Source organism: Agrilus planipennis, unplaced genomic scaffold (genome assembly GCF_000699045.2).
Source record: "Agrilus planipennis isolate EAB-ADULT unplaced genomic scaffold, Apla_2.0 scaffold158, whole genome shotgun sequence".
Classification (NCBI taxonomy): domain Eukaryota; kingdom Metazoa; phylum Arthropoda; class Insecta; order Coleoptera; family Buprestidae; genus Agrilus; species Agrilus planipennis.
This window is the reverse complement of record NW_020438924.1, coordinates 295,806-323,080: the sequence shown is the minus strand read 5'-3', so window position 1 is coordinate 323,080 and position 27,275 is coordinate 295,806. Positions and strand designations below refer to the sequence as shown.

At 35.2% G+C, this 27,275-nt stretch overlaps 1 protein-coding gene across 9 annotated transcripts in view; it reads left to right on the top strand.

Annotated features, from left to right (window-relative positions):
* LOC108740195 (neurobeachin) overlaps positions 1–27,275 on the top strand; it is a 234,135-nt gene that overhangs the window by 128,560 nt on the left and 78,300 nt on the right. For 7 of the 9 annotated variants that reach the window (XM_018474421.2, XM_018474416.1, XM_018474424.2 and 4 more), the window contains exons 23-32: positions 39–146; positions 227–398; positions 1,350–1,586; positions 1,943–2,061; positions 2,632–2,742; positions 3,316–4,059; positions 4,213–4,388; positions 4,498–4,645; positions 4,708–4,846; positions 4,968–5,104. In XM_018474421.2, the coding sequence (XP_018329923.1) occupies positions 39–146; positions 227–398; positions 1,350–1,586; positions 1,943–2,061; positions 2,632–2,742; positions 3,316–4,059; positions 4,213–4,388; positions 4,498–4,645; positions 4,708–4,846; positions 4,968–5,104 (2,091 nt within the window). The remainder of the gene's footprint in view (positions 1–38; positions 147–226; positions 399–1,349; positions 1,587–1,942; positions 2,062–2,631; positions 2,743–3,315; positions 4,060–4,212; positions 4,389–4,497; positions 4,646–4,707; positions 4,847–4,967; positions 5,105–27,275) is intronic. The other 2 variants (XM_018474422.2, XM_018474425.2) reach the window with 2 other exon arrangements.

The following is a 27,275-nucleotide window of genomic DNA, read 5'->3' as shown; positions in this document are numbered from 1 at the left end:
ATAAATTTTAAACATAATTAATTTGTGTTTTGTTTCAGAATGTAAGTGATAGTTTATCGAGTCAATCTAGTCCTGTAAAAGATCCTGAAAAGTTACTTCAAGACATGGATGTCAATCGGTTAAGGGCAGTGATATATAGAGATGTGGTAAGTTACAAATAAAATTAATGTTGTATCATCGGTTACTTTGTATGTGTAATTACATTATCTTTTCGCTTTAATTTCAGGAAGAAACGAAACAAGCTCAATTCCTTTCATTAGCCATTGTTTATTTTATCTCGGTTCTTATGGTTTCTAAGTATAGAGACATTTTAGAACCTCCCGTATCTATTCGTGCACCTTCGCCTCCACCTGCCATAAGAAGTAACGGTACTTCTCATCGCTCGGAAAGTCCTCAAGGTAAGTAAATTACAATTATTATTATAAAAATTTAGTTAAACACAAAGGTATTCATGTTCAGTAAGGAGGACCTCTATTAATGCGAAATATTAAAGGGCAATAAATATTTCTTATTTTTTTTATGATAAATATCACCCAACAAGGTTTACATGGTATAAAATATTTAAAATCGTCAGGTCAGATAGCTTAAAGCAACATGAAACAGCTTTTGATACATTTTGTTTTTGAACACATTATCATTTTTTCATGCATCACATTCACGTTGCACTGCAGTATTAGATTATAAATTCTATGAATTATTACATCCCGGTAATTGATCGATACGTTTTTCTTTTAGGTTTGTCATATTTTTTTTTTCTGCAGTCATTAAAATATTCCATTAATTTTCGTCCTTAGAATAAATATGTTGAATTATAATTACTTGTAGTCTGTATATTCTAATAATTTGCACGTATAAACTAACGTAAGAAAAAATATATTTCTTTTTAATTTTAATGACATCTTTTAAGATATTTTTCTGGAGTTGTGCCAGACATTTATTTTCTCATTTCTGACTATATTAAAGCTAGACGTGTGAAAATATAGATTTTAGAAGATTAAATAAACTATATTGGAAAACTACAATGATGATTGTAGTTTTAGTTTTCAATAAATTGTGTATGTTTCTGTACCATGGTACCCTTGCGCGGATGTAAACCTCGTAATTGACCTTTTCGTATTTATTTTTAATCTAAAGGGTAGGAAACTTTGCAACACATGACTGTTAACAGACCTTCTTCCACTGCATTTATTTGTTAAAATGTAAAAAATAATATAAATAGTTACAGTATCGCCTTGACAGTTACATCAAAGTATATCTACTTCTATTTTACTTTTTTTACGTTGGAAAAAGTTATGCTTGTATTCCTAAGTGTACGTGTAATTAATGCGTTTCTTTGTGGTTTAACTTAGAGGGCAGCACGAGACCACTCTTCCCTCAATGGTCGCACCACGTCTATCCCCAATTTCTCCCAGGTTCCCACCCCAACGCTACCGCGCATCATAATTACGCGGTACGATACCGTCACTCCTATACCAAACACTATTATAACAATCATAACAATAATCACAACCATTCCCACCACCATAACTACAACCATCATAAATACGATCACCGGTACCACAGAAACGCAGCTGTCTCAGATCAAGGTAAAAAGAATTGCCTTTCTCTCGGAATGATGATCAAAATTGTGATTATAGTGATGCACTCACTCCCCCGATATTCTTTTTTCATTTATAGATTTTTCCAGAATGCGTCATATAATTACCGTTTTTTGTGGTTTATCAATGTTGATGCACTGCATGTCACTTTTTCTTCGGCAATTATTTTGTTTTCGCTCTGGTACGAACCTTTTTATCCTTTTTTTACTGGATGTCTTTATTTAGCTTTTATTTTTATGTTCAGCACATTGAAAAAAGATTGGCAGCTTACAAAATGTAGCAACTGCATAAAAATAACCCAATCTATACAGTTGGTTACAACGTTTTGTTTTTTGTGGTTTTAGCGTCAAGATCGCCTCAGGAAGAGGTAGATTATGAAGTAATCACTGCTTATGTAATGGAAGAAAACACTTCCGCAACATTACAAGACCACGAACTTGACTCTGGTCCTCCCTCAATAAAGGTTTGTGTATTTCATTGAACCATAAGATACTAAAATGTATTTTTACGATAATTTGCTAATTATATTTGTTACAACAACAAAAGCATGCGTGTGTGGCATTTGCCTGATAACTATCCATAATTTATTCTAATACTGCATCTTATCGTAAATCTGTTGCATGTTGGTGTTTCATTAGACTTTCTACATAAATAATGAATTAAAATTTATACATTTAACTTTGATCAGAAAAAATTAACTTGTATTTTATGTACATAAAAAGTTCTTTTATAATATTAATTATCGTTATTTTTTTATACTGTACAAAATATCGTTTTCTAAAGTGGGGGGGGTTAACTTAAAAGTATTTGCTAAAATAAAAAAGATAATGTAAACCGTTTGACTAATTTTCTTTTGAGTGTTTGAAAATTTACATTTAAATGACAGTTTTGTTTTATTTTTGGAGTGTTTCACAAAGAGTAATAAAATAATTAAACGGTAGTATGTTTTTAATAATTAATATACGCTACGAATACTTGACTTATTTATGGTTACTAACATATTACTAACATGCACTGGGCACGCTCTTAACAGGTTAGCTCTAGGCAGCGGCCCTCTCTCGGACGTGGGTACTCTGTAACTGTAGATTATTCTCTGGAAGGAACGAAGCATGTTCGAACTCACGAAAATATTCGTGCTCGGAAGGTAATTTCCGCTATTAAACCTGATCGTTTTAAGTACAGTTTTTGTAAATATTATTAAATTAAACCACATTATTCTAGCATCCTATAATACTTGAAATTGTACTCATCACGTTCATGTTTCTTGTTCATAAAAAGGAAACTTGTATTCCCTTCAGTGTTTTTTAACTGACACAATCTTACCGCGTTTATATACAATTGTAATGCCGATGTCTAAATGAGAATAAGCTGATAGCAGAATACAAGTTTTAGTTAGTTCTTGTGTGTATAGTTACTTTCAGGTTCTTTTTACTGTCATGTGTGTGTTTGCATTGTATAATAATTAACGGCATGCTCCGTAGAATGTATAGAAGTGCAATTCTTTGAGAAAATTTAATGCAGTAATTATGTTGAGACAATTCTTATTATATAATATATTTTTTACAAACGTTAATTCACGAACACAATAAAACAGTATGTTAACCTGAGAAGTAAATAAGATATGTACAGAAAAGGTCACTTATATACCCAAAAATACAATACAAAGCTCACTCCTTATTATTTAATATGAATGTAAAAAAAACCTTCTTTTCATTAGAGCATTGATTCAGTCGAAGAAACGCGATCAGTGCAATCATCTGAAACTAACAACGTAGAGCCCAGTTTGGAAATTGAAGATAATAAAACGAACGATGAAAACTGGACAGATATTAATCTAAATGAAGAAGATTCAGATACTCCCAGTAAAGAAGATCCGCGGAATGTTCGTAATGCGTCCCATGGTCATGTAGATATCGAGGGTAATATTCAAACAATGGAACAGCGAGGTGATAAACCTCATTCCAACATCTCGGTGGTTCGAGTCCCTGAAAATATAATCCAAACATCTAGTCACGTTCGAGCTGAAGATTTGACAATGAATAATCTGGTTGTAGACCACATCTCAGTTCCAACACCGTCTCGCGAAGCATCTTTGACACAAAAGTTGGAAATGGCATTGGGGTCAGTTTGTCCTCTTCTGCGCGAAATAATGGTCGACTTTGCTCCATTCCTATCCAAAACATTAGTCGGTTCACACGGTCAGGAACTGCTTATGGAAGGAAAGGGTTTAACAACCTTCAAGAACAGTACTTCGGTGGTCGAATTAGTAATGTTGCTGTGCTCTCAAGAATGGCAAAATTCGCTACAGAAGCACGCAGGACTTGCATTTATAGAACTAATCAACGAAGGACGGCTTCTTTCACATGCTATGAAAGATCATATAGTAAGAGTTGCCAATGAGGCTGAGTTCATACTAAACAGGATGAGAGCTGACGACGTTCTGAAACATGCCGATTTTGAGGTAAGAGGATTCAGTATTTTGTATGTATTTTGACTATTATGATATGGCTTACTATAAAAACTAGTAAAAATTAATGCTAAAAATTGAAAAACTATGTTTTTCTTTTAAAATGTTGGTCTTTGCATGTTAAATTAAATTTATTGTTTATTTTAGTCTCAATGTGCTCAAACCTTACTGGATAGAAAAGAAGAAGAAAGAATGTGTGATCATCTAATAACTGCTGCTAGAAGAAGGGACAATGTAATTGCCAGTAAACTTTTAGAAAAAGTTCGTAATATTATGTCGAATAAACACGGAGCGTGGGGATACATGGATCCAGTGGCTGCCCAGTAAGTTAATTAACTTTCGATATTATTTTTTGTTTTCTGATAGATCTTAGTTATTGTTTTATGACACATTTTTAATTGTTTAACGCAATAAATTGTTAATCCCTTGCAGACTAAATGAATTTTGGAAACTCGATGCTTGGGAAGATGATGCACGGCGTAGAAAAAGATTTGTTCACAATCCTTTGGGTTCAACGCACCCTGAAGCTACCCTTAAAGCAGCAATTGAACATGGAGCGCCGGAGGATGCTATTCTTCAGGTAAATCTATTCACCTTTATGTAATATTGAGCCTAGATTTCAAAATTTGGTTTTGTTTACAGGCTCAAGAAGAATTTCACTCCCAATTGGCAGCCACTAGAAACCAACAACAGCAACAACAACAAATGCAACAATCAACTGACTTGATGGATGATGCGGAACTCATGTCAGATGATAGGGAGTTGGACACGGATCTAACGGGTGAGTGTTTTGACCTACGATCTCAAGAGAATGGAATAACAAACACATGTTCGACATTCGTGTTATGCTTTGATGTTGTGAACTGCGAATGTCTGAAGTGTAATTGTTTGTTTTTTGGCAGGTCCAGTAAATATCAGCACCAAAGCTAAGCTAATTGCGCCCGGAGTAGTTGCCAACGGAATGGTATCAATCACCACTGCCGAACTTTATTTCGAAATTGACGAAGAGGACGAGGAATTCAAAAAGATCGACACAGAGGTAAGTGCCAGTTACTTTTGCATTTTTTAAGTGGTTATTTTTGAAACGTGCTTCTTTGGAGGTCTGCAAATATGAATATATTAATTGGAAAAGTTGAAAATACTAAAGTTTCTTTTAACTAGCGTACAGGCACATTTTAAATAGTTTTTTAGCTATTGAGAACGTTTATTAAGTTTATTAAGTACTTCAGTAGCAACTAGATGGCGGTATACTGCCTGTACTTAAATATTACAGCTAGGTTTTATACCTCTTGAGAACGTTTATTAATTACTTCGGTAGCAACTAGATGGCGATACGTTGTCTGCATTTGGATATAGCAAATGACTTAAATATTAATATTAAAGTACATCAAGGTAAATAAAAAGAAAACGATTTTATTTTATACAATACTTGCTAAATTAAAAGCATATGCCCCTTTTGCTGATTGTTACTTTTTGATCTTTTTAACTAAAAAGACATTAAAATTAAAAAATTGCATTTATTAGTATAACTGGAGTGCCACGTTTTGTAACGCTGTCTGGCCTATTCAATGCAATTAAATTTAGATAAAGACTGCTTGACTCAAATGTTTCGAAATCAATTTAGTTGCATGAATTTGAAATTTTATTTCGATATGTTCATTCCGTTTAATAAGTTTTTAATTTTGCATTTTATTCAAAGATGAATCGTGAATCGAAAAACGCAAAAATATGTATCATCCTGTATCGACTGTTTATTATATGAGCTTGTTTAAAAAGAAGTATATATCGATACACGTATGTATTACAAGTATTTAAAATACATTCCTTCTGCGGTGAGGTGCGCCAGCGTGGAGTCGGTCTCTCCACGGGCAGCCGGATAATTGGTCGACCCTCTGGGGGAGCAGAGTAAAGAGCGCGCGTACCGGACACTGCCGTCGCCACGGTACCCCCAGGGGGGTAAGCACAAACGCTCATATATACCGTTTGTTTAACTAGCCCACCACGTCTACATCTTTACGCACCCAGTTACTCATTTGTATTTACTCTTAACTTTAGATCGACGTATTAGTACTATTAATATTTTCATGTTTCAATTTTTATTTCCAAGTGCACTACTAGTGTCAATTATTATGTGTACTATTTCTCTTTTAATAGTGCAACATTTTACTGCAAAAATGTCAGCAAATTTTAGGTATCTAGTTGTTAATGAATTTTTTTACTTGGAGAAGTCGTAAACTTCGAAACGATAACATCGATCGTTGTTGTAACCCAGACAGGTTCTTGATCGGACCCTATTATACCCAGCTATTAACAATAAGCAACGTATAATGGCTATGCACACATTATACATGTATGGTAACAGGAACAAGGAATGTATAAACCATACAAAAAACTCTGAACACGATATCGCAACATTTGATTCCTTAATTCTCTTTTATTAAACTCTCCAAAATATAAAGGGAACAATTAACAACCATTACAAATATGTGTATTGCGTATGAATGTAGTTGTATGCTAGGGATCGCTGATATTAAGGTTTCCAGATCGAACGGTTGACAGTTGTGCTTTCTTTCACTTGTTCCCTTTTTCCTCTTTCTCTTTTGAAGGGCCAACTTTAAACAGATTGTTTGCATTCACATATCAAATGGTAAGTTTTTCTGTGATGTATGGCCCTTTCCGAAAAGGTAAGTTTTTTAACACCTGGCAATTTTTCGTTTTAAATATATGTATGTACTTGGTGTATGAAACAGATTTTATTATCTAAAAAATCTAGTGTTTTGTTTATTGTATAAACAGTATTTTTATTCGAGTTAGAATGCTCAATATTGTGAATACCGACTGTACATTGCATATCGGCGGTTCGCGGTTGTGTGTATTGAAAAGTGGCATTTAATTTATGCGAGCATAAAGTGGTTGAGACAAGCGAGGAGTGCTCGGACAAAAACAAACACAAATTTGCATACATTAGTCGGTATATTTTTAATTTTTAACGAGCGATACAGCAATGTTAATGAACGAAACTGCAACGTATTGCACCGCAAAGCAATTCTAGTTTTATTCTTTTTAATGTAGGTAGGTACTTGTACTTTGTTTGTTGCCTGCATTTAATGTTGGAAATTTAGAGCAATTTAAATTCTCAGTAACACTCAAATGCATTATTACCATATTTAATTGAAGGAAGGTGGTGCATAAAAATGAAGTCCTTTTTTTATTTAAAATAGTAGAGTGGTAATTCAGTAATAGTGAAGTCAGCAGAGACGTCTGTAGGCTTTTCATTTGTTGATGCATAATCTAAAGCAGAAAAATTGATAGCGTAGGCAGGTTTCTAATAAAGGAAATTTGTGATAGGATATTTTGGATATTGCAGACGATTAAAACTTTTAATAAAAGAGTGAAACTAAACGTCATGCCCTGGATGTTTAGGTTATTGTCGTTAGATCGGAATTTTTCGTTAAAAATCACCAATTTTTTGACGTGTTAAAAGTGTTGAGAGAAGATTGGCGTATGAATTTACTTGGGCTTAGATTACGATATGGGAGATTGCTATAATTAGGCTGAGCTAGTTCTTCTAATAATTTATTTGGGTCTTCTCGAGTTATATCGTTATAATTTAAAATCCTGCTGCTTCGTATTAAATAACTCCACGTAGATCCTTCAACATTATACTAAGTCTACGGTCGGGCGGTTAGCAAATAGAATTAAAAGTAAAGAATAAATAATCCAGAGGTACTTATGAGCAATGAATAAATATGTGATACATCCCGGAGGCCATTTACCTGTTGCATACGTATAGTCTTATAAACGTCGGTAAATCACGGGCAGCAGACATACGAACGTGCACGAGGTACGAGGAGCATGCCTCCATGAACCCCTTCATCTCCTCCTTCCATCGGTAGAAATTTCTGAACCAGGGGCGCCGCACACTGGTAACATTTGAAACAGTATACGTCGTACAGTATCAAAGGCTCCGTACCAAAAAAGGTACCAGTATAAAGGAAACTCAAGCGATCATACGTTGAATTTTAGTGACGCGAGTCACACTCGAATTGAAAAGAAATAAAATGATTTTATTTTTTTAAGTATATTGTCGATTTTCCCTGGTTAAATAAGGTCATTTAAAATTTTAATGCAATCGCTTAAAGCTTTTCGTCGGAATAAAAATAAAGTGTGACGTTTGGTGACAACGATAACGTACGCTACGCGACTGTAGTTGAATTACAATTATGATAAATCATTATCACTATTATTGCCGTAATAAAGGCTGCATTAATTTTATTGTTGTTTGTCTGCTTCTTAATGGCTAATTTCCATGGACGAGCATTTGAATTTGAAAGGAGCTAGCAATCGAATGAAAACGAAAAAGCGATAAATCAGTTTCTCAATTAAACTAATCAAATTATTTCTTAAGTAATGAGAAATGTGTAAATCAATATAATGCTATTATTAAATGGGCAGGGTTAATTATTACAAAATTACCATCTCAACAGTCTCAATTTATTGCAGATACGCAGTTAATAAAGCAATGAAAAACCTTTTCTCGTATTTTTCCAATTAATTTTCATGTAATCAAACGCTTTTTATTAGATTGACCTATTCGGAATATATAATTGAATTAGTATTTATATATATGATAACAAAATAAAATAAATGTCAAGAAAACACCAAAAAACTAGGAATTACAGAAATATTTAATTACTTGCCAGGCATTTATACAAATTAAATCGGAATATTTAGGAAAAACATTCTCGTGGGATATCGTTAGAAAGCTTTTTAAAAATAGATCAGAATTTTTGGAAATATTAAAGTAAGTTGTTTGCAGTGCGTCCACTAGAATATATCTTTTTTGTTTTCCACAATTATGACACCCTTATTAAACTGTGCGATATATCCGAATGGTAGTTTTATAAAACAATAATATTGTAATGACTATACCAATTGGATAGTGAACTGTCAACCAAGAATCGGGCCACTACCACCGCTAAAAGTTACCATCACACCCTGTCACAATCGACCTGTAATTATGTTATAAATTATGCTGGTAATCGGTCCGTATGGATTGCGGCCCCGGGCCGTTGTTTGCCCGCTGCCTGCTTTACCATAATTGATAGTCTTCTTTCGAACTAATTGAAAAAGATTGCTCGAGGTGGAGCCGAGAAAAGGAATCCTTCATCCTCGGATACAGCTTTGTGCACGTACGCAAACTACACATTCCCTTACTTAATCTTCAATCCCCGTACTCGTATGCATTCGCGAATTCTTGCCCTTTCTGTAAGCGGCCACCCAACTCATTTAAAAAATTAAACTGAAATCGAGTAGAAATCAAAGACAGTAGGATGTTCTATATATGTATTAGGTACATTTTTCTCTTATCGAACGAGTGTACGTCTCATAAAAGATATCGATTACAGCCATCGATCTAGACGTCTCGTATGTTTCATTCGGACTGAATGATTATAGGAGTATAGATCAAAAATTGACCGTTTGATTTCGGTACGTTCGGGAATGATTTATGTGTACATTTCCCATCGAAAGGCAAAAACGTGTAGTACGAGAAGCAGTTTTTGAACAGCGGGAATCAAAACTGGAGTCTTTACAAGCCAGTCTCGTTCCCGCTTCCCACCTCAATATAATATACCGCGTGTTTAGGAAATTTCTTTAGTTTCACCAATAATATTAATTAATTTTGTGAGAAATAAATTTTGATTGCATTTTTGAAACATTGAAAAACGATATGATTTTTCAAATGTTTAATCCTATAAATGAGTATAAAATAAGGTGTACAAATTGTGAAGATGTACAATCAACTGCATAACTACAAAATACAAGTCAACATTTTTATTCTTCTCAAACCAAAAAGATTTGTAAAGGTTCGGCAGTTTTAATTACCGTTTTCTCAATTAAAATTTAAGAAACACGTATTTATTATACGCAAATACAAATATTTCTAATTAAATTTTACGGTTCAAAGGAACATTTTAATAATTTGTTGTGTAAATTTCAATTGCAAAAATAATTTTTATATTGCTACAGCCTTTTTGCTTATACAATACGTACACAGACTCAACATATTTCAACCAGAAATTTTACTAAAACTGTTTCCGCTGTTTTCAGCATATTTTAGACATTTAGTTTATTAGTTACTGCCCATGAGTCTGAAAATTTTAAGATAAATTCCGCATAGTGCTCCTGGGACCTTCCCCATTTGTTTGAAGTATACCTAGTCTTAATTCTGAAAACCATTTACCTCATATTTTGTCAAGTTTTTTACTTTTGCGAAGGAATAAAATTTTACATTTCTCATTGCTTCTACAAGAGTAGTGAAAATCCACTAAGTTTCTATCTGCCCTAATAAAATAAAACGATTGCATTTCATGGCAGGTGGCGGTTTAAATAAACAATATTTAAAATGCTCGGGAACTGTTATTAGGCCCCTTCGTTCAACAGACCATCACGCTGACTTATTATAGCGAAAGGATTTGCGTGCGTGTACGCCAATCACGATGTCGACACAACGTGAAAGAAGAAGACGAAAAGGACGTGGACGAGGACTCTACCGTACCATTTTCGTGTTTCTGTCTCGTTTTAGACAACCCGATCGTCCAATTTGAAAGACGAGGAGAGAAATAGCATACCTACAGATATTTCGATTTCGACCCAACTGAAACCCGTATATTATAAAAGTGAGCGCAAAATGACGGCTTTCGTTTTCGAAATTAATTGCAAGCGCCTGGCTCACAGGATCCACTCACGCTTTGCACGAAAAAAGAGCACACTGTATAATTTGAATGACGAAAGGCGATGATTACGAATGGCCACACATGTAACTTGGTGTTAATTTGCCCTGATGCAAGATTCGGGAGTCGGGATTGCCTCAAAAGATTCGAAATTAAACCCAACGGTTTCACAAATTCGAAAACGTAAACTGTTGTCGCCGATCACGATAAATTTGTATGATAACTTCGTGTACAGAACCTATGTAAAGATCCATGCATTTGCGCCCGAGTTTGCTCCCGTCTATTTTAAATGCGAGTAGTAGATACAAACGGAAGATAACGAGGAAGAATTTGATTAATGTCTGAGAATAAACCGTTTTGGCAGAGGTCACGCTTGTTGTACTCACCGCTGGGCCTGTCCCTCGTCCACCCACCAATTTATTAGAGTAACGAGGAGCGGCCCATAATGGGTCTGCTGGCCCGCACCAAGGCACCATCATCGAATGGTTCTCGACGTTGTCGGTCCACCACGACGACAACGTATCATCTTCGTCATTTGATATCTACCGTATTTATGTACGAGGTGTTTTTATTTTTCAAATTGATTTATTTATTTTTTTCAAAATGCCTTTGTCACACATGTCGTAATAATATCCCATCTTACTAGGAATTCCTATTAATTTTCCAATTACTTCAAATAGTATTTCAAGTAGCAGTTTTTGGTTTAGATTTTTGTTTCTCCAAAAAATCGGAAGTGGGTGAGAGGTATTTTGGCTAGCACGACACTGTAGTTGTCCGAAGCACTTTTCGGTAACAAAGTTACCTTCTTCAGGTGCTTCGGACAACTACAGTGTCGTGTTTTGGCGTTGGGGTTTTGAGCTATTCTGTTTGTTGTACAATAACCGCCAAAGTGTTTCCAATCTTCATATTTAGTTTTTATGATAGTCAAAACGATTTTAAACGATGAGTAGGTAATGAGATGAAAATGACGAACACTCTGTATAGTTATTTATCAAGGCAGACTGTTCGCAATTTACCGCCAACAGAAAGTATCATGCACCACATCAGCAGGTAGGAAGAATGAATGAAAGAAAGAAAAAGAACAGGAAAGAAAATGCTCGCTGTGGGTCGAACAGTTTGTTTCGCTGCACGGGTGGTCCCTTCCTAATTTCATGTCATTTTTCTATATTACGAGGATTGTGTAAATATTTTGCCCGACCTTCCAATCTTTTGGCTAATAGGATGGCTCAATAACTTCATCATACGTTTGTAACTAGCTGGACGGCTTCCGTTTAGGGTTATTATTAATCCTGTATTGGTCCTGGCAGGTATATATGTTGTCTTCCTAATGATTTTGAGCATCCCATTGAAATATTTAACGGTTCAGCCGACTAACCTGAATAAATTTAATAAACCAAAAAGCGAAGGACCTAAAGCGGATTATTAATTGATATTTAATTATCAATAGCGATGTAACAAATTAAAAAATAGCTAAAGAAAGATTGGTAAAGGCTTTCGCGGCCAGTAGGGGTGAATTTATGGTGTCCTAAAGGTCCTCGTCGGATGGAGTTGCCAGCTAAATGGAAGGACCTCTGAAAAAATTCGCTACTTGACCCGAATCAGGACAACACCAATGTACCTAAAGAAATATCTATTCGATAGGAGCAAAAGAGGAATATCGGTTGTTATTTTAAGAAAATTTTTCCATATGTGTAATTTGCAGGACTTAATATTAAAATAGTAAAAGTAATACTAAATAACAATCCTTTAAATAAACAAAAATATTAAAAAAAAAGATTTATCTGATTAGCCAGGACTAACGAAGAATTTTGACTTTAAACTCCATAATAATAATTGTTTCAGTCAACTAATAATTAGTTTTTAGTTGTATTAACAACACACAACAAAAGTTCGAATAGTTGTAATATTTACCTAAAGTGACAATTTAACTGATGTGAGTATAAAATATTCCAGAGTAAGTGAATGTTTATCCTTATTTCATAGTCGACGGCCCGGCCGGGTGGAGTATTTTAAGTATTTCGAATTTTAATGAGAATTCCTTCCACAAGCTCTTATCTTACGTTTCATCAAAAATCAGCCGAAACCACTGCGGTCACATACCCGTAATAACTCAAAACAAGAAGGGCAATAAATATTTCGAAAGACCGATGCGCTCTCTGCCGTACCATTGCGTTGAAACACACAAATTAGAATTCAACAGGATGTAACATTATTGAAATAAGTACAAAATGATTTCTGGTCCTTTAGTACATAAAACATCTCCAAATGGCGTTTTACTTATAATTCTTCAAAGAAATTAGTGAATCAGTTTATCTAATTAATAGGATTGACACATGACCTGTTAACAAGGATCCTTAATAAGGAGGTACCGTGAGACCAATTGAGGTAAAAATGAAAGGACTTATTTACCTCACCATAAATGGATGAATTAATGAATATGTATTATACTTGAAATGGATTCCCATCTTTAACAAAAAAAAAGTAATTTCTATGTTCGCGAACGGTTAATTTAGAAATTCGAAAAATTATTAAAGGTGTATGTCTAGAACGCGGCGCTGTACAGTGCGAAACATTGATGAGAGACGGGCAAATAAATGAGGAGGTATAGAAAGAACAGGAGAACAGAGGACTATATGGAAGTCATTAAGAAATAGCCGTAATAAGTTGGTAGGACACCTTCTCAGGCATGAAGGGTTAGAGACATGTTAGAAACAGAAACAAGAGTTAAGAGGAGTAGAGGTAGACCTAGATTAGATTACTCATCATAATCATCAGAAGGTCGTCAGTCGTAAGACTGGTTAGATATGCACCTCCACTCTTTCCTTCCCTTAGCTAATCTTCGCATTTCCCTAAAACTATCTAGAGCACCCACATCCTTCAAATTTTCGAATTTCCCAAACTGTTCACAAATAATTAAGAATGTGGTATGTTCTAGTTTTAGGAAAATGCTAAAAGATTAACTTAGAATAGGAAAGAGTGCATGTCCAACCAGTCTTAAGACTGAGATAATAGAATAACCTCATGTTTCGCGACAAGGGTAATTTTCCCCTCCAGTAGGACCACTTTGAGCGCCTGATAGTCTTATTTTGTTTGTTTATATAGGAAAACTAACAAATATAAGCGCATATAATTAGTGAACTTCTTGAACAATGATTGTCGTCACTGCACGGTGGCGTTATTGTTTGTTTTACCTTCAGAGATTTTGTTGGACGTCATTTACATAGTAAAGTACTGAAAAATGGGCCTCGTTTTCCATAATTTAACAATTAAGACCGCCCACAGACTGCCGCTACCCATATCAGCATGTAGCATATCCTTAACAGGCTAAAAAATACGAAGAAGACAGAAGCTGTGATTTATTCAGGTATATGCATGCATTCTTTGTACGGGGCGCTTTAAAATAGAAAAGTAGTCGATACCATGGTCCTGATGATATTCCTGAAAAAAATATAAGTATTCCAAGAACTTGTCGATGTCCACCCGTAGATCGACCCATCAAGCGCCACCGCCCCATCATCTAGCATTAAATTGCGTCAAATTTCAATTTCTATTCTACCTTGCGCCATAACAAACAACAAAAACGCCATAATAAAGATAGTTTACGGGGCTTAGTTGGAAACGTCTTGACGTGCGCACAATGAGCTCCAACAGTGAACAACGAAGATCCCCGCGGGGACAACGAGAGTCCGTTTCGAAACGTACGAACGGAGGGGTTCCAGCAGTTCCCAAATTTCACGGCTGTCCGACAAGAGCAAGGTAAAAGAAATACGGAAAAGGTAACAATGCCATTATTTGTATTCCACCTACTTTGCCAACAACTACCGACCTGCCGACCAGTTTTAGTGGATGCTAAGTGGACAATGAGAGCTCCCTCCCGTGATATTTTGACACCTACACGAAAGCTCGCGACTGACGCGTGGACGACGCAAACAAACAATTTAAATAAAAAAGGAATATTTGAAAAGGGGATTCCGTTTGGACAGTTCATCAATACGCATTTACGTGTTATATTGGTACTGTAAATTTTTGTAGAAAAAATAGTTGAACTGTCCACAAGACAAATTGGTATCGTTGTCAATGAGGCATGACGATACCACAAACCCTTAGTATATAACATTTATCCATCCTCTTTTACATTGTTAGGGAAGATTTGTATTTCACCGTCATTAATACTTAAAATTGCTCATGATGTTCGACAAAACAAAAATTGTGGCCGTTGCTCTTCACAAACGATGCTGTTTGGTTCTTCCCTTAAAGAAAGAAGATATTTTTATTATGGGATTATGATGCGTGTCTGTATAGTCGTCGTGGCAGAGTTCTCGTTGTCTTTTCGAATGATCGAACTCAAACAGCACGGCGGGCGGTCACCCGGGTCTTCTTCGACCGGCACGGCGCGGCGGGTCCTGGTGGCGCCAACCTTACCTGTCCTTACACACATATGCTCCACAATCTGGACGTCTTTCGGTATCCTTGTGTGGACGCGCGGACGGGAGACGTCCAAACCCGCGGGCATCTTCATGGGTACTTATATGTTCGGTTGTACGCCACTATATGACAGCGTGAGATTTCAAAATCGAAAATAAAATTGCTCACAGAATTTCCTTAAAACTGGATCATCCCACATTCCCAACTTTTTGCAATCACTAATATAATCTAAATATATCCCTGCACCTCCTTACTCATATTTCAGCCCCGAACTAATCCTTCATGTCCTTTTTGTTATTAACTTGTTTAGTTCTCTTTGTTTTCCTAATCTATCTTACACCGTCTCATTTCTAACCTTTTCTGTCTGCTATATTTTCATCATAACGTCAGAGAAAACTAGTAATGAAATAATAAATAAATACAGGAAGTTCTTGAATAGTCTGTGATACAGTGCTTTATTTGCAAAAAGTTTATGACTACAGATTTTACAGACATTTGCATAATGGTCTCACAAGTAGAAACGAAATGATATTATGAATGCATTCGCAAGTGGTCTGCAAAATATTATTATTAATAATCGTTCAGAAAACCGATTCAACAATTTACGTACCGATCAGCCTACCTACTAAGTATGTAACTGTGCATCATCGGCTTGTTTTCTCTCTTTTAATTCTTCTCCGCGAGCAGCCTGAAACTACCAACGTGATCGCGAACGTGAATCTGTAATGAGATGATTATCATTTATTTCAATATTCGCCTTATACGCTCGAGGGTTAGAAACGAAAACCGACGACTGACCGTCAACACAACAAAACGTATGCGTAAAATATTGCCTGCCTGTCGCCACCGAGTTGTGCTCTTCGTCGTCCACGAGCTTTTGCATTCTGATGCTTCGCATCTCAGTTTATTATTCGGTACAGATGGGCAATTTACATCTTAGATGGTGCATTTGCCTATCAGTTTAAAAAATATTATCGTTGACCCATCAGGCCACTGACTGGTAGGTATTGCACCACCTTAATCATTGGATTTAGGATGTATTCGGTCAGTATTCTACGGATTTACTAAGAAAGGAAGGATTTTTTTTTGAAATTCTATCTCTAAAAGATTGCTTCCCTCTTTTCGAATTTTTTCTTCGCACTTTATCGCCCTGTTTCTTCTCTTTCTATCTTAGCACAAAAGCTAAGTTGAAAAGAGCTGTACTTAAGGGACATCCTTGTCTCACCCCGTTAATCGTGCTAATTTTTTCAGAAATTTCTTCACTGATTCTCACTTGCTCTTTCATATATCTACGAGGGTGGATTGATAAGTTTCCGGCCTAACCAAGAGATGACGCCACTAGGCCTACCTTGAGGTGACATTCTATAGTACCATCCTTGGATAGCTTGTAGCTATAGTTTCAGCCCGATCTCCTTGCTAGTGTAGGTTTGACAGCACGCTGAACAAGACGCCTCTGTGGTTTTCGTAAAAATGGAAAAGCAGGAAAATCGTGCTGTCATCAAATACTTTTATTTGAAGGGGTTAACGCCGAAGGAAATTAAAAAAGAGATGGACTCAACACTGGGGACATCCTCCCCGTCATATTCAACCGTTAAGCAGTGGGTTTCCGAGTTTAAAAAGGGTCGTGTGAGCACCTCTGATGGGCCTCGCTCAGGACGCCCCGTTGAGGTCACAACTCCAGATATGATCGAAAAAATTCATCAAATAGTGCTGGGAGACCGCAGATTGAAAGTGCGTGAGATAGCTGAGACCTGTAAGATGTCATATGAACGTGTGCAACATATTTTGCACCAACATTTGCATATGGAAAAGCTCTGTGCAAGATGGGTGCCGCGTTTGCTAACAGTCGACCAAAAATTGATTCGAAAAAACATTTCTACCGCAAATTTGTCATTGTATAAGCGTAATCCAAGCGAATTTTTGCGTCGATTCGTAACCGTTGACGAAACGTGGGTCCACCACTACACTCCTGAAACCAAAGAACAGTCTAAACAGTGGATTGGACCAGGGGAACCAACTCCAAAGAAGGCAAAAACAATTTTTTCGGCGAACAAGGTTATGGCTACTGTTTTTTGGGATGCAAGAGGTATTATATACATTGATTACCTTGCAAAGGGTAATACTATCACTGGTCAATACTACGCAGACTTATTGCAACGTTTGAGCCACGAGGTGAAAATTAAACGACCTCATCTGGCGAAGAAAAAAATCTTGTTTCATCACGATAACGCACCAGCGCACACGTCAATCGTTGCGACGGCTAAAATCAACGATCTAAAGTTTGAATTGATGCCGCACCCTCCTTACTCTCCAGACCTAGCCCCGAGTGACTATTTTCTGTTCCCTAATCTCAAAAAATGGCTTGGCGGTAAGAGATTTGCGGACAATGAAGAAGTAATCGAAGCTGTAAATGGTTATTTTGAGGAGCTTGACGAATCAGTCTATAGAGATGGCATTAATAGACTGGAACACCGCTATGAGAAATGTATCAGCCTTGGAGGAGATTATGTTGAGAAATAAAAAAAAAAAATTTTTAAAAACCTTGTTTTTCTTGGTCAGGCCGGAAACTTATCAATCCACCCTCGTATGTCTTCTATTCTTTTCCTTAACTTCATATTTATTCCTTTTTCTTCCATTATACTCGATATTTTTCTTTCTGTTTATCCTGTCAAAGACTCCCTTCATATCAGCAAAGAGTGTTACACGCCACACTAAAAACTACTACAATCACTAGGATATATACTGTCGTTGCGATTTACTCAGATATGACTATGAAATAGCCAACCAGCAATCTTGAACGTCGTGCATTCCTATCGCCGGGGGATATCGGATTCCTAATGAATGTAAACGCTCATTCTGCTTAACTAAACAACAGCGCGGGTTCATTATTTCACATCGAACTAACAAACGAAGCCTATTTTAATAGGCATTCTCTACCTGCATATATACATACATATCATTGTACTTTACTTTGCATGAGCTCATAAAGTTAGGTACTTCTGATGAAAAATCTTTCATCGTTTGACCAAGAAATGTGGTGTTATAGGCGAATGATGAGGATAACTTGGATAGAAAAGGTTAGAAATGAAGAGGTATTGGAATAAATAGGAGAACAGAGACTCTATGGAAGTCAATAAGAAATAGGTGAGATAGGTTGATAGGACACCTTCTCAGACATGAAGGTCTAGTCAGAGACATATTAGAGATAGAAACGGAAGTCAGGAGGGGTAGAGGCCGACCTAAATTAGATTACTGTTCGCAAATAGTTAAGGATGTGGGTTGTTCTAGCTTAGGATAGGAAAGAGTGGAGGTACGTGTCCAATCACTCTTAGGACTGACGACCTTATGATGATGATTATTCAATCAATAGGTCCTACAGTTGACGCTTGAAGGTAGAAAAAGCGAGAACGAGAAATATGATACAACTGACAACTGTTCGAGAATTTTAATAATAATTTTATTGTAATTTTTAGAAGAACATATCGGTATAGCACCAAAAAATAATAAACCATTAGAGATTCAATGTCCTTCTTATGTTTCAAGTTTTTATTAAAAGTTAGCTGGACTACAACTGGTTTAACCAATTATTCACGTGGGAAAGAATTCTAAACCTTATTCAAAACCGTTATCGATGTCACCTATTTTGCACATACTTCTTTGTTTTTATAGCTTTACACATACTGCGTTTTTGTTTGTATTTATTCCTCGGTTAATCATATACGTGGTCGCTGACATGAATGTGACGGTTCATTGAAATGAAAAATAATACAGAAAATAATAAGCCTACAACTAATATGTAAAGGTACGTCAATCACTATTACAACAGCTGTGCCTGGCATCTTCAAGGAACGTAGCAAAGGATAAAGGCCTCACAGATGGTTAGAGGTTACACTTCCAAGATATGTGTAAAGCTTAAAGTTACTTTTTTAAAATTTATACGAAATTGTACGCTTCGATCTTAAAAATATGTAACACTGCTAGTTCATCACTATGAGCTTTCGTCCACACAATTACTTACAGCGTTTTGCCCTTTAGTAGTGTACTAAAATATTAATAAACAGCAAATTCTATGTTGTATGTCATCAAGAAAATTTTAATTAATCTCATCATACATACTATAATCATGGGACCACCTGGAACTAAAAAATGATCTGCCATAAGTGCCCAACTCGATTACCGTATGACTGAAATGCTAATAAGTATAAAGGATAGCCGTTTTCTGGATAATCTTGCCGATGATTTCCAAGTTCCATTTTTATGCTGCGCGCAGTGGACCGTTCTCCGTCTGAAAGAGATCGGATGTTGATGATGACGATGATAACGACGACGAGTATAATAATACTGCTGTGCCCCATGTGGCGGGACCTTAAAACAAAAGCGCTCCGCTGTGAACGGCAGGGGAAACAATCGGATACCTGGGCCCCCCTTCAGCCATTCCGGGCATTTTTTATTCACTTAATCGGCCGCAGCACGTACATCACTACCAATTTTATATTATTTCTTATGTAATAACCATTATTGTCGCAGCTGGATTCGCGTATGACGGCCACTAATAACTATAACGCATGCAAAATCCTCTTAAAATTTAATGAGTCAATATATAAATAATAAAATTGGTTTTAAAAATTCGTTCATTCTCAGCGGATATAAAAAATGTTAAATGTTAATTAGCAGTCATTAACTTATTAAATCGTAAGCATCTAAGCAAATATTTAAGGGTTAACAAAATACAATAATTGGGATTATAATTGAAGTCTCAATAATTATCCTCCTAATGAAAGCAGTAGTTAATTAAAGGAATCTTACACCAAATACATATTTTTTAGAAAATATATCAATCTGTCTGTCCATATTACGTTCAGGGGTAGTATAAGCTGTTTCTTCTGAAAACTGAGTACGAAAAAGCTGAAGTAGAACTTGATGTAAGGAAGCACCAACAAAAATAGGAATTTTGACGATCTAAAGTTCTTTTTATAGAAAGCAATTTTCAAATCCTTGTCGAGCATGAGATATCGCCGTTATTTTAACAAGAAAGAAATATAAAAAGTATAAAACCCATTTAATAAAAAAATACTGCTAGTCTAGCAAAGTGACCAGGTCAGTTGTCTGGTTTGGCAGAGATATCAGAAAACAATGGTCTGAATACATAAATGGAAACCCAGATACGGGAAAAAACAACTGCAAAAGGAAAATAAAAGTAGAAAGCTGCAGAGCGAGAGCGTACGCGGGTCGATAGATCATGTTGGTGTCAACTGATGCTTGTAAACCGAACGGACAGAAGAATGGTGAAAAGGCCTCGAGAACCAACTTTTAGAACGAAACAAAAAATTATTCACTAATGCAGAGATTATTAAATCTGTGTAGGTCTGATTTGAATGCAAATTATATTTTTCAAAACAAAAATGTGACGTTGGTAACACCCACTGCCTAAAACCATCACTTTCTAAAAAGGAATAAAAGTTTAACTTCTTTTTGGTACAACCCTCTAGGTGTTAAATGCCACCCGACCTGAAGGAGAGGGTGCCAAACACCTGGCAGTGGGGGGGGGGGGTGATGCCGTAGTTTCTTCGCTACACCCTTATACAATTTTGTAGTTTATCCCTATCGAAAGTACCTTGATTATTCCGCCCAAGTAAGAAATCGCATTCATTATTAGGAAATTTTTAGTGAGTGTCACCCGAGACGAAGAAGAGGGTGGATACCACACGGAGGATCTTAAAATCATTTCCTAATAAGAAATAAAGACTATTTTTTACTCGGGAGAGAATGTTACACTAAAATCATCTTTCCAAGCTAATTAATCCATTTAGATTTTTTTTATTCTTTCAAAAATTTCTAAAAGCCTTAACAGTTTCTCTAGTTTTAGAATCATATGTTTAAAAATGTGCTTTTGCAACAATAAACTGAGAAGAAAAACCGGTGTTCCGAATGGTATTAACAAAGATGTACTATGTCAACACAATTGATAGTTATGCACGATACATTTTATTAGGACTTCAATCATTCCGGCCATAACAGAAAGTATTAAAGCGTATTTATATGCTCAATTAATCTGTTTCTGCTCGGTCAATAATTTAAAAGTCGGGGTGTTTTGTGGTCGCATTAGGTCTCAATCTGGTCTCTCGTCGGAGAGACGCGGGGATTCGATGTACGCGAGCAATTTTGTTCGCCGGCCGTAGAAAAAGGAGTCGTCGCGGACCTTTTTGCGAGACATTTCGTCCATTCCGGAGCGCCTACCAGCTCGAATTTTCTTCACCATTCGACCGCTTTTTATTTGGATCCCGCGTTCTTCTTCACCTTGGAACTTGGACCTAGTTAGTCTTAAATTATTCGTTTCGCTTTTTCACACGGACTTCGATTCTTCCTTCGTTACCACGGCGACGATAGTATACGAGGAGTCGGTCTATATGGCGCAAAAAGGTACCGAACGCCACTCATAATAAAACTGTCACCAAACGCCGAAACAATGGGACGTACGCGGTCCAAATGCCTGCGCAACGTCAACGGTTGCACCTGAAAATATTCTACTTATCTCCTTCGAAAGTGGGAAGCAAAATAGTAGATACATCGGGTTTACAAGGAAAGGATTGTGGGAAAAAGTACTATTGGAATATTTTGATTGATTTGAATATTAAAAATAAACAAATGAGTACATCTTCAAGTCCAAAGGTTCAGAGTCATCTAAAAGATAAGAAACGAGTACAACCCTGCAATCTGATTCGGAAAATCTAACTAAATAGGCAATTAAAAAGATATCATTCTTTAAAAAACTAATTGCAAATGAGAAGTCGAATAAAGAGAAAAAGGAATTGGAGCATGTCCCTATTTCAGCGGATTTAAATATTAAAAATTATTGAATGGATTTATCTGAAAGAAAAGAAACCATTACAAACCTGGAAAATTTTTGAATTTTTCATATTTTGAAGTCGAAGAAATCTATCGTATCAGTTTCATCGATAATTCGTTCGTGTTCTGTCTTTTTTTTTTTATTACTGTTCTCAGTTTTGTTTTCTTTTTTCTCTGTAGCATGCAAGTGTTCATGTGTTCTGATTTCTGATTCAATCACGAAATTGGTCGTCCGCTTAAATTGTTGCTGCATGGCGTCTCCGTTTGCAAAGCGTACCGCCACGGCGCCCTCCTACCGTGTGATTTATACTTTGATCGAAATAATCATCCAAGATTGCTTTCGGGATCGTAACTGCGCTGTGCCAATACTTTTATTTTTACCTGTTATTATACGTACACTAATCATTGTACAATATTTAATTTGCCCTGTAAAACGTACCTACCTACGAAGGCACGTTATAAAATGATAATGATGCCGTGCTAGATGACTTACATTTTTTTTTTTCAAAATATCTGACAGGCCGCCAAACTTAAATAACCGTGTAGATGATTTGAAGAGGTTTCAATATCCTGGATTTTTTTTTTTTCGCCAGCTTCTGTATTATAGAGAGCTCCTCCCGAAGGACGAGAGTTAATCCTGATTGATTAATAAGTTGTTTATTATTGCAACATAGTGTTATATTATGTATGATTTTTGATCCCTTCCTAATAATACTTTCTTTTGTTGCAGGTAAGTGATGTTTTATGCTACTGTCTATTAAATAAGGTAAGAAATTCTATGTAGATACGGTAGATAGAAAAATTTGTGTGGGTTTGTTGAAATAATTATCCAATTAGTTAGGAACCATCCTTCTATATTTCATAGGATATATAAAATCGTTTCTTTAAATTAATTACACATTAAAAATCGCGCGTTATTTAATAATTACCTACGACGTTAAAGCAAATAGAACTCATTCCAAATGTGGAAAATTAAATGACGTGTAATAAAAAGTTATCATTTTAATGTCTTGTCAACACCAGATGAGTTGTAAAACTGAAAAAAGTATAAATCAAGTACATAGTCTATCTAAACAACGTAAATTAAATATCATTGAAATTTATATAGGGCTGTTACTTGGGTGTATATATATAGACACGTATTTCTACATTTGATTCCCACGAATGTCCAACAGTTTAATAAAAAAACTGTTACTTATATGTATCATAGCTGTGGATAAACGAAAGGTAAGTCCGAGATGGCAAAGGATAGAAAATACCACAGCTATATAGAGAAGGTTATAAACTACACGGAGAAAATGAAAAAGGGAAATTTATCTGTATATTAAGGATATTTGGGAGGTATGTCAAAAGGCTACGAGACAAATAAAAATTTGGAAGAACGTTCCTCATTCAATTCTAAAACTCCTGTAAAAATTACAAATCGATTCACTAAACCGTTAAAAAGTTATTGAAATTTTAAAAAATTGTAATTTTACACGTCATTTTATGGAGATTCGTTAACCGAACAGATTAAATTTATTTTTATTAACAGAAAAAAAGCTACCAGAAATTTCAAACTTTTATAATAAGTAACTTGAACTCTGGAGAATCACTTTAGCGTAAGGTTATTCAAATTCACTAAATGGTTATCGAGGAAAAAATGAAAAATTAGCTGAAAATCTCGTTTTTACTTGATAATATAATGATAATATTTATAATTGTCTGAAATAAATGCAATTTTAAAGTTTTAATTATTATTTAAACATATTAAAAAGTTTTACGCTCATTATTAATAGAGATTGAAACTAAATATTTTTTTGTTTCGAAGTTGAAATCAAGGCATATTCACTGCCAAAAGTCAGTTAAAAATTTTCCATATTATTCGTTATTTCTTATTTTATTCAAAGTTTTTGGTCAAATTCCAAATTTTCTCTGAAACCGTATACTTTTTTTTAGTATCTATAGATAGTATTTATTTACCTCACGATATGCTGCAAAACCTAATTAATCACGAATTTCCAAGTTTATGTAGTCTTGTCTCCGATTGTACCTCCCAAGCATCCTTAAAGCGATATTTACAATTTATAATTTCTTAAGCGAAAATAATAAAAATTACAATTTGGACCCGAATTTTAGCTTTGCCAAAAAAATTTAGTTTTCTCCGTGTATGTCCCACTATTGCGTATTCTGCATTTTGAGTTTATAAATACTTTAAATAGACTAATGACTTTAAATAAATCGTCTCTAATACTGAGTAAATTTTAACTACAAAATCACACTGACGTTTCGTCTCAGATAGGACTTTTTCAATACAAGTTTTCGGTGTTGCCCTCGAAACGAATATATTGGTAATTTGTCCGAATGTTTTGCTAGCATACCTAAGCAACAATTAATAATTAAAATACAGGGCACGCGATCACATAATAATTATTATTTTTTTTAATCGTTGCCGTCGAAGTAGTCATCGTTTGGTATCATGATAGGCAACGTTTACGATCGCTAATGAGAGCGACGAAAAAAAAAGATGATTAGTGTCGGGGGGGCGGCAAAACGCTGGTTTCGCTAGGCGGCGTATCTTTGATGATCGCCACCCGGAGGCGGTACAAGGGTGGAGTAGATGAGACCGTGCAATCGAGTGTTTTATCACCAACTGTCTCGGTTAAGGATAATTAATATATTTTATGTGCGCGAACGTTGCACATTTGACGATAATTAAAAGCACCAGCCGGTCCGTTTATTAGTAATGTTTAACTGGAAAAGTAATGAGCCGAATGCAGCGTGGTGATTTTTAAAAGATAAATAAATTGGTAATTGGTAGAGGGATTGTTTGCTAATTTCGATTCGGATGGTGTAATGTGTAATTTTAAAGGATGCCATAAACGGTTTATTAAGTAACCCGAAACAGTAGCGTAATTAATTCTGGAAACCAAAAATCATTATATTTCTTACTTGATATGACCCTTGCAATTTTGCGTATAATAGTGTTGGGCAATCATGGAAAAGTGTAGCGAAAACGCGAGGAATGTTACATTATAATGATTTTACCTTTATAGTATCTATTTAGAATTTCAGTGATATAGTAGGGTTCTAGAAACCGTCTGTGTCCCATTTTGCTCAATTTTTTACACAGATTGCATAAATGTAAAATTGAAATCTTCGACGATGAGTAATAGTGGCGGAAAATTATTGACTTCGGAAAGCTAATGGTTATCTAATTTTCTCTTTGTATTACTAGACACCCTTTTACCCACAGTTTTAATGCCCTAAATATGTGTCAAAGATTATCGAAAATACAATAATTTGATAATTTTGTTCTAACCAGGAACATCAGGATAAAATGAGAGTTTTCTAATTTTCTAGCTTAATCATATATTTTGCGTAGAGTGGCAGTAAATATACTGTCCTTATTTATTGAGATGAAAAAAAATTCCTTTCCCTCGGGAACAGTGTTCTTTTTCTGGGTTAAAGGTACCCTATGTCCTTTTCTGTATCGCTGACAATGTGTGTTCAAAATTTTATGATGATCGATTGAGTAATTAATGCGTCAAATGGTAATAAACAAACAAACTCACATTTGCATTTATAATATTAGTTTAGGGTTATTAAAAGAGATCGCCAGAGCGACAGATACGTATTCACTAAAGTAGTAAGGCTAATACGAGGTATATCTCCTGTGCTGTGATAGTTTTAAACTAAAAATATACCGAATTTAAAGAAAAACCCCGGATCAGTTTAGTCGCAAAATCTTTCAATGTAAAGGATACAAAAATTATTGAGTGTATTTCCAGCTAAAAAAGTTCGGTGATATCGTTTAACAATTTTCAAAAAATTGGTGACACGTTCAGCTAGTTGAACTTATATTAGGTAAAGTCAAAAACGAACTAAATAAGCTGCAGCACTCGGGAAAATTGTCCAGCATATTATTTACAATTAAGAACTTTAGATAGTGCAATAGATTATCATTCTAAAAATGACGATTTTCTGAGAAATACATATCAATGAAATTAGCCACTTCAATTTANTAGGTAAAGTCAAAAACGAACTAAATAAGCTGCAGCACTCGGGAAAATTGTCCAGCATATTATTTACAATTAAGAACTTTAGATAGTGCAATAGATTATCATTCTAAAAATGACGATTTTCTGAGAAATACATATCAATGAAATTAGCCACTTCAATTTAGATCTGAAGTCTTAACACTGCATTCCAAAGCATCTACTCCTATATTTCCCAATTTTCACATCATTGTAAATCAAAATTACATACTTTGAGATTTTCTCTAATCAATGCGGGAAGTTTATGTAGAATATCATTTTCATTAAAACCAGTTTTGTAATAGTGGGTAGTTTGTAGGTAAGTTTTTATATTTTCCCGTCGAAACAAGCGTGCTATTTCTGGTCAACACTTTTATGATGGCCATTCGATGTCATTTAATGACACTTTGTTTTCCCGTGTAATAATAATATCACTCGAGAAAATTTATAGTGACTTATTGCAGCTGTAACTGTAGGGCAATATATTTAAATAATTGTCAAATAAAAAAACACTTAATCCTATTAAACGACCGTTTTGTAGTGAAAGTTATAAAAACGTGACGGTTTGTTTAAAGAAAAATGTTATAGAGCGGTAGTTAAATCATTTTATCATTTCGACTTCCTCTTTTTCGTTTTTTCGTTCGATGTGGGCATCTTCGAATTTGACGATCCAATAAATTTTATTGTGAAAATGTTCGTTTCTTTTTTTTTTTATAGCGAGAACACTCCAAGCGTTACGACCGAACAAACACGTCAGAGGTTCGTGAACTAAATTTATCGTTTTTCAACTCGTTTAGGCTATACCCTCATTATCTAAAACAATGTTGATATGATATTCCTTTTTTTTTTATTGGTTGTTTATTTCGTCTTCATCCTCATCAACGTCTCTATGCAAATTATAAAAATATTAAGTAAAATACATAATGTCTTTCTTGTGAAACATTTTTCAAAACAAATTCGTTGTAATGTTTCAAAAAAGTCGTAATAACAAATTCTACCTCAACCCATACGTTAAGCTAAAGTAACTCTTAACATTGTAAATACAGTGTAAACTCTTTATAACGTCACTCGATTTAACGACAAACTCCTTAAAACGTCGAAATTGCTTGACTTTGGTTGGTTTACATTGTTTTCTATACAATATTACACTCTATATAGCGTCACGCTCACTCTATTTAACGACAACAAT